The following is a 15,027-nucleotide window of genomic DNA, read 5'->3' as shown; positions in this document are numbered from 1 at the left end:
GGGGGTATCCGTTGGTCGAGTATCCTTGTACTACAGTACATTGCTAAGGTGAGTCACCCATGTCTCCATAGGGATGCTTCTGCAATATATTGGTTGCCTTGGGTTCAATGCTTTGTATTGGCACTGATCTGCTACCGCTATCAGCCTCCGCTCCTCTTGCTCCTGATACCGTTCCTTTGTTTCTTTTATGAGAGTCTTGTATGTCTTCCTATGATTAGAATATTCCCTTAGATGATCGTCAGTTGGATCTTTGAGAGCTGTGTGTAGGGCATCCAATGTGGTCCTGCAAAGTCTGTAACAGGCTTCGTCAAACCATGGTTTCGATTTTCGTGTTATGGCGGCCTCTGGGGACATCAGCCTTGTGGATCTTAGGGAAAGCTTTTGCAGTTGGCAGACCCGGATTCATCTTCATGTTCATGTTCTAAAGAATACTTATAAGTTTTTATCGAAAAAGTCTATTAAAACCACTATTGAGCTAATTGAAAAACTGAACAACTTTGAAATTCAGCCACACCATTCTTTACATTCTTTTGATATTGTCAATATGTACCCTAGCATTAATATCAAAAAATTATTTCCCATTATTGAAAGAAACCTGAATACATACAGTCACCTGAGTAAATTTGAGATTCTTGAGTTCATGACTGTCTTAAAATCGGTAGTCAATAACAATTTTTTCACATTTGACAATATAATACATCAACAAGATGGCTTGGCAATGGGATCACAGGCATCGGGGATCTTGGCAGAGATATCAAAAATCAAATCAAAATCTCTTTATTTGCAAATGAGGTGTCTACCTCGGTGGCAAATGGTACACTAAAATACATTATTGTCAATATACTTAGATTTTCTGGAACACACTTTTATTGATAACGATAATTTCAAGAATATACTTTTTTGGGCAAGATATGTGGATGACACATTGGTAATTCTAGATCATAGGATTATTAATGCATCCTCTACTCTAATAATCTCAACAAGATTGATCCTCGTATTAAATTTACCCTTGAAACTGAATCCAACAGATCAATCAATTTTCTAGATATAACAATTAGCAGATTACCTCATTATTTATCTTATATGATTTACAGGAAACTCACACAAACAGCTACCACAATAAGACAAGATTCCTCACACCCACAATCACATAAGTGTGCCATTTACAACAACAATATGGTTAACCGCGCTTTCAAAATACCTTTATCTAAAGATAATTTAAATAAAGAACTTAATATCATACGTTCCATCACTAAATTTAATGGTTACAGCAGATTTTTTATTGAACGAATAATCAATAAATTTAAACACCGAACAAATACAACGCTATCAAATGACAATCCTAAATCAGCAGCTTACTCTACCTTCACGTTCAATGAAAACGTCCACTGCATTGCCAATATCTTCAAAAAAATTAATTCCAAAATTTCATTTCAAACTAACAATAGAAACATGGAAGTGATTTAACTCAAAATCTTTAAACAGAACTAATACCGTATTTACCCGAATAATCCCCGTCGTCGAATAATGCCCACACCCTCATTTTAGGAAGGCTCATTTTGAAAAAAATTAAATGAACTAAAATTCCTTCCATCGAAAGAGTAACACAGGCATAAACAAACATTTTGTATCACTCCGCGAGGTGCACGTGGTCTTTACGCAAGTATGAACATGTAAATTTACGGATATAGCTGCTTTGCCTGAGATGATAAAAATACCTTTAATTCCAAAGCGATGACCTATATTTTTTGTGGGCTTAAAAGTTTCCTGAAGTCCAAATTAATTTTTAACATCAAACCCCGAGAAAGTGTTGAGGGAAATTTTCGATGGAAGGTAAATGGAAGTTGAGAGAAATGAAAGGCGAAGTGCGGAGAGCATAACAGCCCAAAGTGCAAACATTATTTCCTCCTGTTATATCTTGAATTCCAAAGTGATGACCTATATTTTTCGTGGGCTTAAATGTTTCCTAAAAGTCTAAATTAATTTTTAACACCAAACTCTGAGAAAGTGTTGAGGGAAATTTTAGAGATATTAACCTGATGAGTGCTACGCCCGCCTATAGACGGGCTGACGCGGCCGGTCCACCAGTGCTACGCCCGTCTATAGACGGTGCTTGAGAATTTTAATTTTTTTTAGTTTCCCGGTTCACTTTCGAGTATGAATTTGATCTCTGACATATTTTGCCATCTGTTGGGCATTACGTAGAACTAACTGATCAGAGATTATAGCTTCGGGAAGTAACTTACAAAGCTTTTTGTAGACATCTGTGGAGTTCATCTGTAATGTAAACAAACATGGCGGAACAACAATTTGTTTGCTCTTGCAGCGATGTTATTTCGGATCACAGAGTCTTTCAGTTATTAACCACGGCAGAAAGTGATGATGGAGATAATCATTTTAAGGAATTGTTAAGCGATTTTGAAAGTGAGAGTGATAGAGAGAGTGCCGAAAATATTGCATGTGAGAGATAAACAGAGCATCCTTCTGAACTAAAGAAGAAAAACACGGTGAGTACAAAAGCTATTTTATCGCTAATTTCATGGTGGATGGATTACTTTTCTTCACCAGAGTTTCAGGTAACAGTGACAGGCTCTGAGGGCCAAGTAGTATTTGATGAAAACCCGAAAATAATTGATTTTTTATAAACTTTTGAGCCAACGGAGTTAGTGCAGATAGTTGAACAAATCGGCATCATAAGCAACCAGTAGAAAATATTTAACTATCACCACATTCTAGGTTTGGAAAGTATTTTAAAATATAAACTAATATACTTGTAAGAAGTTACATGTATAAGTTGCCTAAAGATTTTAGGAAATATTATTATTTTGGTTTCTTTACTCTGTATAAAGACAATGCACGCATGGGCACATAATTGTAATTTTGTTTTCTCTCAAAATAATATTGAACATAGGATTTTCCATTTGCATTTATATTTATAAACAACCAACATTTATAAACATTTTAAGCTAATCACCCCATTGATAAGTTAAAAATTGAGGCTTCTACAAAAAATTTTACATACGAATGGAAAAATTCAGCACTGAGGTACCAAACAGTCAACTGGTAACTCAGCACTTAAAAGGTTAAGGAAGGTAAATGGATGGGCCAGTTCTGTTCGCAGGCCGATACCACACGCGAGTGATATCTTCTTTTGAGGTGTGAACGCCTATGAACACCTGCTGCTGCATGCTTACAAAATACACTCTAAATACTATTTCCCTCACCTGTCGATACAATACTTGTCTTTTTGCTCTTCCTGGATTCATCGCACACACGCAAATAATTCCCTAAATTCGTTGATTATGATATTTACAAATGAAACTCTAAACATTCACGTGACCCGCACAAACAGGCACTTCTTACTGAAATGATTCTATTGGCTATGCGGAAAGCACGTTATACTACAAAGTGCGCGAATGTTACTGCGCAATCCTCTTCACACCACCTTCCCGGCTGCGTTCTACTCTAAAATCCTCTCCTAAATTACAAGTTCGTCACACTCCACGTCTAAAACACTTCTCACACGTGGTCTCTTTTTACTGGACAGTAACACGACCGTTGGTGGATAATTCTTTTCGTGCAATGTAAACACTTGGACACACCGGCGAAATCTGATGTTAGTTTTGCGATACTTCGAAGTCTTTGTAATACAGAAATCGAACTTCCAATTATGTGATATTGAATTAACAACCATCTTGTAATTCAGAAATGCCAACCCTCGCCAATTTTCGTGGATTCTGGTTTTCTGTGTACTGCCTGCTACGTGATATTGTGGTGTTCCTTAAAACTCTGAATACAAAAGAATTACAATTTCACTCTATTTTCCAGTATGAAACACACTATAAACACACCGAAATGAGTGACAGTGCGGAAAGCTACCCCTGCACATTCCAGAAGACGCGTTCTATCGAGATGCGGAGAAATTTTGAATTTAAATTACTCTGTAAAATACTGTACTATTTAAAAAAATGTAAAGTCAGTTTAGAATTAAAAGTCTGAATTGCTTTCCATTTAAATATGACATATGGGGACAGTTATCTCCCATCTACTGTTGCACAAAGCATATCTGTACACACGCCATCAAAAACTAGGTGAGTCAGGAGTGTGTTGGCAACCTTGACGCAAATAAAACCCACACCCCAATTTCGTGCATCAAATTTTTTAAAAAAATATGTGGGGATTATTCGCATAAATACGGTATATTTCCAAGATCTGGCATATACCATTTTAAATGCAATACCTGTGATTCTTCTTACAATGGACAAACAGGACGCAACTTCAAAATTATTCAGAACAGGTTAAAGCGATAAAATACAATAAATTTTCAGCAATAGGGCAACACATGCAAGATGTAAAACATCATTTCGCTAAACGAAGGCCCTCTTCTTGATATCACTGAAAATTGTTTAATACTCCTTGATCAATATTTTAATCCTAAACAAAACCTTAATGATTTGTCTGAAAAACCGAACATCCTTTTTGACTTCATTATCTTAGAGTTCAAAAGCTTCAAGTTGACAAGTAGGCGATCGATCTTCCATGTTATACGCAACACCTTCTCACGCTACTTGCCCTTACCACAACACCCCCCTGATCCACCTTAAACTACTCCCCTTACTCCCTAATCCCCTAATATCCCCTACATATGTTCAGTTTCTGTTCTTACTTCCTCTTGTACTTCATGGCAAGGCTAAATAAAGGTGAGCCTCATAGTATTACTTATCTTACTATTTTTTCACTGTTTTTCATTTCTTATTTTTAATTTATTTTCTTTTTCTTTAGATCTCATAAAATCCATATCAGTACTGATAGGTTCATATCCTATAATATATTCTAGGAGTTTTTATATATACCACTACCCACCTTTAGAAGTACCAAAAATAAAATCATATTATTTGTTACCTAGCAACAACTTTATTCCTTGCATAACAACAATTATGCTGCATCTTTCTTTTAACCGCAAGATCTACAGCAAGAGTGCTCAAGAACCTAAGATATCTACAAAATTATCTTCAATGTAAAGTGCTACATGACCTTCAATTATTAATTCTTCAAGAAAGTGTCATAAGTGTTACAATTACCCTTTAATGTATTTTGTGTGTTAACTTCTTGCCATTTTTTGTATTGGCTGATGATGGCATGGATATATGTCGAAACCAGTCCCAAAACATATTAAACATGTTGCAACATTATACTCCGCACGGCCTTACATCTAAATTGAAGTTTCGCAAAACAAATGAGCATCACCTTCCCTCTGTTGCCAGCGCGCTTCTGCCGCGGGAACAGCTGATGCAATACAACCACGATAAACAGCCCTTTTAAATTGCAATACAGTACTCAGAAAAACGAATGAATATGGATTGAAAACAAATTCACAAGAACTACACTTTCTAACAATATCTGGCACTACAAGAGAATATATTATTAACAATAAAAGAGAATGAGGAAATAACACATCACTAACGGCTAATGGCTGGCACAGAAAGGAGGTTATGGCCTACAAAGGGAGCACTCCACTGATCTCATTCACTAGAACCCTCCAACAATATGAAGAACACACTAATTACTGAAGGAAAATGCAAAAGATCGCAAACCGTACCGAATAGCATAAACGTTGAGCAAGATAGGTTAACCACGTGGCGAATGTAAATATTAGAGTTGGCAACTAAGTTTCGAGATCGTGCTCTGCCGATATAAATCGATATGAATGGCAGCTTGGGATTGGTTGGATATCTATGCTTCAGTGCATAACCATCAGACAGAGCCAAAATCTGCTAAAACGTCAATTTAGAAGTAGAGCCGTATGGAGTATAATTTGTGCAACAATTTATTATTGTACTGAATAGGTGGAACATCTCTCTCTTTTTGGCATTGAAATGTAAATTTGTGTTAAGAAGGAGCAGTTTTGATTCCTGTCTGAAAGCCCAGTTACTCTACAGTGCCCTGAGGAAAGTGCCGATAAACCTGTTCGGCAGTACGATCGAAAAAATGTAAAAATATAAACACATAACCCTGGACATAATGTGGACGTTTTATAAATGCGAACATTTGACGAAACTCGCTCCATGTTCAAGCATTTGTGGCCACTCTCTGCTTTATGATTTTCCGAGATTCTCTAAACAATACCACCCGAATGCGATGCTAAGATGGTCCCTAATGCAAGTTCACCGCAGATCGCTTTCCCAGTACCTACCGGTACAGTACTTGCTCTAATTATCGCAATGACGGTGCGTTAACGCCAAGATCCATAAGTATGCCATAGCTGTCCTTTCGTGAGATAGAGTTTATTAAAAAATGATTGATCGAGGATTTAGCGTTGATGGGACTGGAATTTCTGGACGGTTGATCCAGGAAATCGTTTCTTCGAGGAACGGATAATGCGGGATTTTTACAACGTGTTTTAATTACGATGTTCGCAGGACCACGTAATTTGAGCGCATATTCCGGGAAAAACGTAGTTTCTGGGAACGGATAATCGAGGTTCCACTATATAGACCATAATGAAATTCATAACTTACGACAAGGAAAATGAAAAAGATAAATCTCTCATACAAGACCCCCACCCAACGTAATTTGCCAGAGAAGAATGATTCCGCTTCAAAGTGGGTACAAGCCTTACTGCAGCTCTGATGACATCGCACAAATAGGTGAATAGTTCCATGTCCAACCCACGCATTGCAAGCATGCATCAGTCATGCTATATGTCTATGTTTTGTAGTTAAGAATGTCCGTCAGCGTAATGATTAGCACAATTAGCTGCCACTCTCGGGAGCCCGAGTTCGATTCCCGGTACCGTACTGCCAGAGATTTACGAATGGCAAAAAGGTTGATATGCAATAAATATGGTAAACGCAACTCCCCTCCACTGGGGGCTTGTCTAAAATGAGCTGCACCAACTCGAGATGAGGAAACGATTTAAGAGATATTTACGGTTGTTGCTATTAATACAGCAGGCGAGATCATTAACAAGTAATTATTTAACATATCTTAACCCGGGCCAACACAGGTATTTTTTGGAGTGAAGTAGGTTTAAAAAAATGATAAAAACAATCCAAGCATAACGATTGTTTTACTCACCAATGTGCTTAACAAATAATAATAATAATAATAATAATAATAATAATAATAATAATAATAATAATAATAATAATAACAACAATATTAACTTCCCACTTACTTAACGATTTTCGGAGACGCCAAACAAAACATACTATGCGTTACTTAAAAAAATGGAGACAACGAATGTAAGAAATTGAACAATATGATAATAAAACGCATGTAGATATCCATAAATGCAACGAACTTTCCTGTTATTTATTTTTATTCTTTCTGTTGTGGAACTTCTGGCACTTGAAAGCATACATACCGGGCAAGTTGGCCGTGTGGCTAGGGTCGCGCAGCTGTGAGCTTGCATTCGGGAGATAATAGGTTTGTACCCCACTATCGGCAGCCCTGAGAAAGGTTTTCCATAGTTTACCATTCTCACACCAGGCAAATACTGGGGCTGTACCTTAATTAAGGCCACGGCCGCTTCCTTCCCACTCCTAGGCCTTTTCTGACCCTTCGTCGCCATAAGACCTATCTGCGTCGGTGCAACATAAAGAAAAAACACATGCATACATAACCTTAACAATGTAGTCTCTCTTATTTCATTTATGGCTGTTTAGGTAAATCCTAACGTGCTAACTGTAGAGAACAAGCATGAAATATACTTAAAAATAAGGGTTCGTCTTTCAACAGCCGCAGTTATCCATGGAATGCTTCCAGTCACTATGTATTACATTTGGAAGTACAACTTGTAACATGCGTTACTGATCAGCTGGTGGTTTGGCACGCTTTCTACAGCATGGCTTAATTCGGAAGGAGTGGCTTCTGCTTCACATACACCAACTGAGAATAGATTCACACTGTTTGGACTCTACAGGCGGGAACAAAACTATTTTTAAAAGTTTCAAAAAGATGAGACTCGAATGCTTTAGATGGTAGTGAAGATGTCATCATTTGGAATGACGACTCGCCAGTAGCAGGGAAGCTGGCAGCACAAGACGATAATCGAAATGAAAGCAGTGATCAGGTTTACTGTGTGGTAGGCCTACTGTTTAAATGACAGACAAATGACTAGCCATTAGGTTATTTTATATCAATATTGCATAATATAATACGACACCCTTTCCCCTTTCCTCTACAGGTGAGACGAATCTTCGTAGCGAGTTTTTACGATCAAGTGCCCTTCCTGGCGTAAACCGCATCAGAGGAATTAATGAGATGAAAAACGAATTACGTATTATGAGTAACTAAAAATGACAATATTTACTTTATATGTTAAGTCTTTTTACATTTAGGAATACTGCCTTCCAATGAAAATAGCCAGTATAACTCAAATACATTCATACTTTTGTTAAAGAATAGTGTAGAATGTTTACATGTACAATTTATAGCTCTTTATAGCTTAGAAGTCACATGTTCACTGCACAAAATTTGAGGTTATCACATATTGAAAAAACCCCCTGCCACCAATTTCTATTTTTGCTGTAAATGAGAAAAAAACGACGGTCTAATACACGAGTAAATAAGGTAACTCATTCACGAATATTTTTGGTGAAGATCTTGGCAGATGGGTTTAGGGAAGAGTTGAAGTTTCTGTACATATATTCAAGAGATGGCAAACATAACCAAAAATAAATATTCATAAAGGATTATTTTGACAGGATACTTTGCATCCTGATACTAAGAGAATGAAGGGTAGGCCAGCAGCATACTGAAAAATATAAAAATCTGAAGCTCTGACAAATAAAAGACTGTAAGGAAGGGTAATAAGATGCCAATCACTCAAAAAAGAGGATACACAAACCTGAAATGAAGGGCTCTTACCCAGGCAACAAAGGGATTATAGGACCTGTCCAGCTCCTTGGCTGAATGGTCAGCATACTGGCCTTCGGTCAAGAGGACCCCAGGTTCAATTCCCAGCTGGGTTGGAGATGTTAACATTCATCTGGTTATTTCCTCTAGCTTGGGAACTGAGCATCACCGTTCATTTTAATACACATTTCTACTTAAAATCACACAACAAACCACCACAGAAACTCAAAACAATGAATACTTTCCTTCACATACAGTTGGTGTCAGGAAAGTTATCTGGCCATAAAACTGGGCTAAAACCATCAAAGTGCAGACTCCAGGAAATTGGGAAAAGGCTAAGAAGAAGAAAATTATTTAACAGTACCTACCACCATCAGGTGCCAACAACACCATGGGTTCAACTGCATCAACCTCAAAATGTTGCTCCTCAGTCGAGTCCTGTGATGGTTGAGATACAGGGCCTTTTTCAGATTCCAGTTCAGTGGTTCCACCTATTATATATAAAAATTTTAAAAAATTAAAGTAACTGGATATTTACATTGTTGTTTACAAAAAAAAAAAAAGACAAACATTTACAAACAACATAAAAACGAACATTCTTCAGTGTTCTCCCCAGAAATTTTCGTCAGCTGGGTGGCAGGACTAAGTAGCCGGGCAGGGAATACTACGTAAAAAATGAATATAATAAAATTTCAATTTAGTCTTCGCAGGGCATTAACAATGTACCGTTTTCATCGTCCTGATATCGGAATAAAGGTTGTCATATGACATTATAAGTTTGCCATGCACGGTAATGAGATCGCGAAGATTACGTAATTGGGCCATACATCAGAAAAGAACGCATATATTAAGTGAAATAGGCCGTGATTTCGGAGTGTATATATTATACGAACGTGTATAATCAAGAAGGCCATGCACGTGATGGCAAAGATGTTTATTTGATGAATTAAATATGCCTAGATCACGGACTGAGACGGAAAGTTATAAAGGATCCATGCGGCCGTGATAAAATAATAGAAGGTTTTTAAAATTGTTAAAAAAGAAGAAGTAGCTGAACAATAAAAAAATTTTGTTACGCAAAACGACGTAAATTTATCCACGAGAAGAAAAGTTAATCCACGCATAAAGAAGAAGGGAGATATTGCAATTATTACCGGCTGGAGAACCTGCAAAGTGAAGGAATATTTGGATATCATATATATTCGAACGAATATCGTGACAAGCAAGTTGGAAAATACCCGAACAGTAGTCGGAGTATAGACTGAAGGCCGTACGAGAAATCAAGTCGAATTTAACGCAGTATAGGTTGATTAGCTGGACAAAAGAAATTTTTTAGAAAGCTAACTTGATAGATTTTACCTGTTAAACTACCACAAAGAATTAACCTTGAATTACTGTCCTAATAACCTGAATCTTAGATACAAACTTGATACTCATTCCCAAGAGTATGGACGTGAAATTAACTCCCGTTTTGGAAATGTTTCTTTCATATATGACTGACGGCTACAACATGAGTGGCTAAATCGGAGATGGAGCCGACTGTCCGACGCAGACCGCCCAGCTGTTTCTACTATCCCGGGTCCCAAAACTACAACCTGATGGTGACGTAACGGAGGATGGAGTCGTTCTGCGCAATCCTAAGATGACAACATCGAAGCCAAAGCCAGTCATCTAACGTCAGTGATCGCAAGATAAGTTCCAAAGAGTTACTTTATTTTCTTGAAATTAATATGCAGTAAATATAGTAGTTATATTTGTAGTGAACATTGGTATGTTGTTTTTACGTAGTTCTTCGTGATAATCTCCGTCGTTGCCATCTTTGCAATGGGATTGTCCTTGTTGACTTATTATTATTATTATTATTATTATTATTATTATTATTATTATTACTATTATTACTATTATTATTATTATTATTATTATTATTATGGGAATAGGTATTTCTTCCAGAGTTTACAATCAATGTCATAATATAGGAATGTTTATAATTGAACAAGGAGAGATTTAGAATGTGATTTTCAACCATTATGGGACTGAAACATCGTATATAAAGAGACGTAACCCTAATTTAATATTTTTAAAGAAGATAGTTGATTTTTGAGTAACCAATATCTGTTTGCTGATACGACGCGATGAAATGTGAGTACATATTAACTTGTTTGATTTATATATGTGTTTCATTTTCAAGCTAACGTGTTTATGTGTACTATTAGAGTTCGTGGTTTATAGCATTTAAAAATCAGTGATTTAGCGTTTTGATTTTCAAATTTAGCGTTTTGTAGCATCTAAACTTCTCAAATTTAGCATTTTGTAGCAAATTGGTTAAAAATAGGCATAATTTGCTAAATTGCACACACAACAGTTGGGAGTAAAATCATACTGTTTAATCACACATTGCTCGTCATGCAGTTTTGAATTCACTATGGAAAATAAGACAAACATCAACATAAGACTGCAAGAAGTATTAACGAACACACAGGAATATGCTTATTTTCAAATTTACAAACACAATTTCAAAGTGAAAAATACTATTTTGAACGTATTTATTTATCACAGTACAACACACCTACAAGGAAGAGGAACTTTAATGATGATTTAAGTACAACATGCCAATTATTTAAAAGGTGTCCTCCTTCATTTGAGACCGCCTATCAGTTACAATTGTGTTGTACTTGCTAAAAAAAAAAAACTCTATATCGACACTGTCCGTAGAGGCCCAAATGCACAGAAGTGCTGCCAAGGAAAGCTTGCAAAACATTTTTTTCTTCAAGTTTTTGATTGCAGAGTCGGCACATCAATATAGGCCATTTGTATCCTTACATAAAAATGTCCCGATTTGTGACTTTCGGCATGCTGTTTGATCGTCACTTTGCTTCTACCCATGGCTAACAGACAATAAAATAAATCGCTACCGTACTTTTAAACAGAACTACTACTCAACACCAATGTCAAGAATAACCGACTAAGATCAAGGGTCAACACACAAAGAGAATGAACGTGGTGCTTGAAAGTGTATTTGCTGTTCAACTGACTGGTCTTTGCAGTGCTCTTTAGCCAGTGAAAGAAATTCCACACATTGAATGATTTAACCCTTTGGCCTGCCATTACTTGTGAAAGGAAATATTCCCTTACATACTATTTATTTTTTGTCACTTTAACATAAATTTGATTAATCACATAGGCTACATAAGAACACACAAAGCAAAGTGAGCTTTTAGCTCGTCTATAGTAACAGGAAACCAATGTTTTTGTTCGTAAGTATTACTGGATTCAAGGGAAGCAGATAAATTAGCAAGAAATGTAGAGGCATAGGTATTGGTTTCCTTAGTAATGTGATCCCAGAACTGTGGGGTTAGAAATTCATTCCCTAAGTCCATTTCTTTCAGATTATTACCCAACCCCCTCCTCACTATAGACTGAATTTCAAAAACTGGTTTACACGTTACAGAAAGATGCTCATTGTCAACAAGATCATAATTCCAAGTATCATTTTACTAGACTTCTCAACGGGCGAGTTGGCCGTGCGGTTAGGAGCGCGCAGCTGTGAGCTCGCATCCACGAGATAGTGGGTTCGAATGCCACTGTCGGCAGCCCTGAAGATGATTTTCCGTGGTTTCCCATTTTCACACCAGGCAAGTGCTGGGACTGTATCGTAATTAAGGCCACGGCCGCTTCCTCCCATTCCTAGGCCTTTCCTGTCCCATCGTCGCCTTAAGACCTATCTGCGTCGGTGCGACGTAAAGCAACTAGCAAAAAAGAAAAAGGGAAAACTAGACTTCTCACTCGCTTTTGTTGCATTCTGGTTTTGTCACGTAGTTTCAATTGGCACTATCATCTCGGAACTGAAATCGGAATCACTTTCACCACTGTCATTTGAAGAAGAAGTATTTTCACTTCCCAGAGAATCTTTTCCACTTTCAACATCACTATTTTCAAGCCAGTTACGAATAAACTCATCCATGCCGCGCTTGGATGCCGCCATGATTGTTTGCAACGAGCGGCAAAATGAGGTGCTTTTTATTTTCCGTATTTCAGCTCAGAGTTACTATTTACACAGAGAAAATAGCTTCAGGTATCATCTGACATCAATCGGTTAGGCTGCAAAACAAAAAGAATAAATACCTCTGACCAGCTAACTGCGATAATGAACTTATAGATGTTCCGTGCACCAAGACGGAAGTGTCCGTCAAAGCATGTTACCGCTTTACGATCGCAATGAGCACCGTAATAATTATTTCTCCTGAAATAAATAACAACATTTATCTTATTTTTAAGAAAAATGCATAGTTTTTAAAAATATACGTTTATTTCGTATAAAACTGAGAGTTTCGCATCTATTTCACATAAATTGTATAATTATGCATTTCAAACCAATTTCGCATTTTATCGCGAATTCGAAATCGCTAAAAACCACCCGTACGGGTCATATAAGATGAAGGCACATACACTGACAAAGTTTCGGCATATTTCGCATTTATCGCAAATGCTAAAAATCACAAACTATGTATTATATATGAAATCTAACCCAAAAGAGTACCATTGCAGTACTTTAATGAGATGTTAAGATGATTTGCCGTCATGTTGGAAATGATAAATGTTTACGTAGGGAAGTTATGATTTGAGTGGCATGTTAATGTGGATTTATGAATAATTATTCGCTGAGATATGTTTATGGGAATGAATAATGATATATTATAGTAATTAATATTGGTAAATGGAGAGATAGATATGCTTATGGATAATTTTGGCGGTAAATACGGCGTGTTATTGGCCGATGGTGATGTTTGACATATGCGGCAAAATATTAATATGGTAATGCGAGATATATTGGGTTAGCGGTACACGAATACAATGAAATACATCGCAGATTTCGTATATGGGTTACCGTAAACTGTCTTCATAGGAAATATCCAAGTAGGAAATAAAAGAAGGGAAACTTGCTGTCTTCATAGATAATATATATCAACGTTGTACTGAATATTATTGGAAGTTTGTTGTCGAGAATGAATTTAATTCATAGAACAATCCCATAATTTAAATCTCTACCACAATTAGATAAAACAGGTTACCAAATGCATTCCTACGGAATTCTTGATACCTGATTGAATATTGGTAAACCATAAAACATGTTAGGTATAATTTCTATTTGAACTACGATTATAATTATTCTTTACACGATACCTACATTTAATTTTAAGGTGTTATTTGAATATTTTAACCAAATGACATGGTCAAGGTGACCAATATTCCTCATTTAATGAACTATATATATATTTGAAATAGCCATTTTGAGCTGATATATATATTTGGAACTTACTTGCGATTGCTAACGTTATAACGTGTTTATGACAGAATATCAATTTGATAATGATGAAAATAAGCATTAAAAAAAAAAAAAAACAATAACTGATGGACTCAGATTATGCATAGTTAGTATGGAGATTACTTAGGCTTAGGGACTTAGATTTATTTTTAACCCAAAAATGTTATACTTACGTTTTCAATAGAAAGAAGATGTACTTTCGATTTATATAACTAAGAGAATTTATCCTTTATTTTTGTGATGCGCATAATTGATGCAAGAAGAATAGTCTAATCAGATCGAAGATAGATTAAATTTAATTTTTCTTTTTTAGAGAGGAGGAAGATAATTGATGTTGATAAATATTATCAGATTTTCTTTTATGATTCTGGAATCATGAAATAAATTATAGATTATCCAATTTAGATGTTATTATTTAGGAGATAGGCTAATATCATTATGATATAAATAATTTTGGATTAATTCATTAAAAAAAATATTTTTACTTATTTTCTTTTCTTTTCTTCGAATGATTGGACTTGATAAACTTGATATTGATTCTGGATGATGAATGGTATCGATAGTAATTTATTGAAAAGGAAATGTGGTGTCTCAGTTGATCTCACGTAAAAATAGTATGGTTCGCAGATGCAATTTAATTATCCTTGAGAGGTGTCGCGTGGCAATTTAAAGATTACCATATCAAATATTGTGATAGGAAAAATGAAGGTTACGACATCGCTAAAATTCTATGATGCGATAACTGTTTATACGATGAGTATTTAAAGCGAACATAGCTACCGACACTTAGCATCAATTTTATTATATGCATTCATCCATTTAATGATCTGTAGGAGTGATGGGTG

At 36.1% G+C, this 15,027-nt stretch overlaps 1 protein-coding gene across 1 annotated transcript in view; it reads right to left on the bottom strand.

Annotated features, from left to right (window-relative positions):
- poe (E3 ubiquitin-protein ligase-like protein poe) overlaps positions 1-15,027 on the bottom strand; it is a 797,274-nt gene that overhangs the window by 308,332 nt on the left and 473,915 nt on the right. The window contains exon 47 of the mRNA XM_067137373.2: positions 9,228-9,350. Coding sequence (XP_066993474.2) covers positions 9,228-9,350 — 123 coding nt within the window. The remainder of the gene's footprint in view (positions 1-9,227; positions 9,351-15,027) is intronic.

This window comes from Anabrus simplex, chromosome 1 (genome assembly GCF_040414725.1).
Source record: "Anabrus simplex isolate iqAnaSimp1 chromosome 1, ASM4041472v1, whole genome shotgun sequence".
Lineage (NCBI taxonomy): Eukaryota > Metazoa > Arthropoda > Insecta > Orthoptera > Tettigoniidae > Anabrus > Anabrus simplex.
Note: the sequence above shows the minus strand (reverse complement) of the source record. Positions and strands in the feature narration are given on the sequence as shown.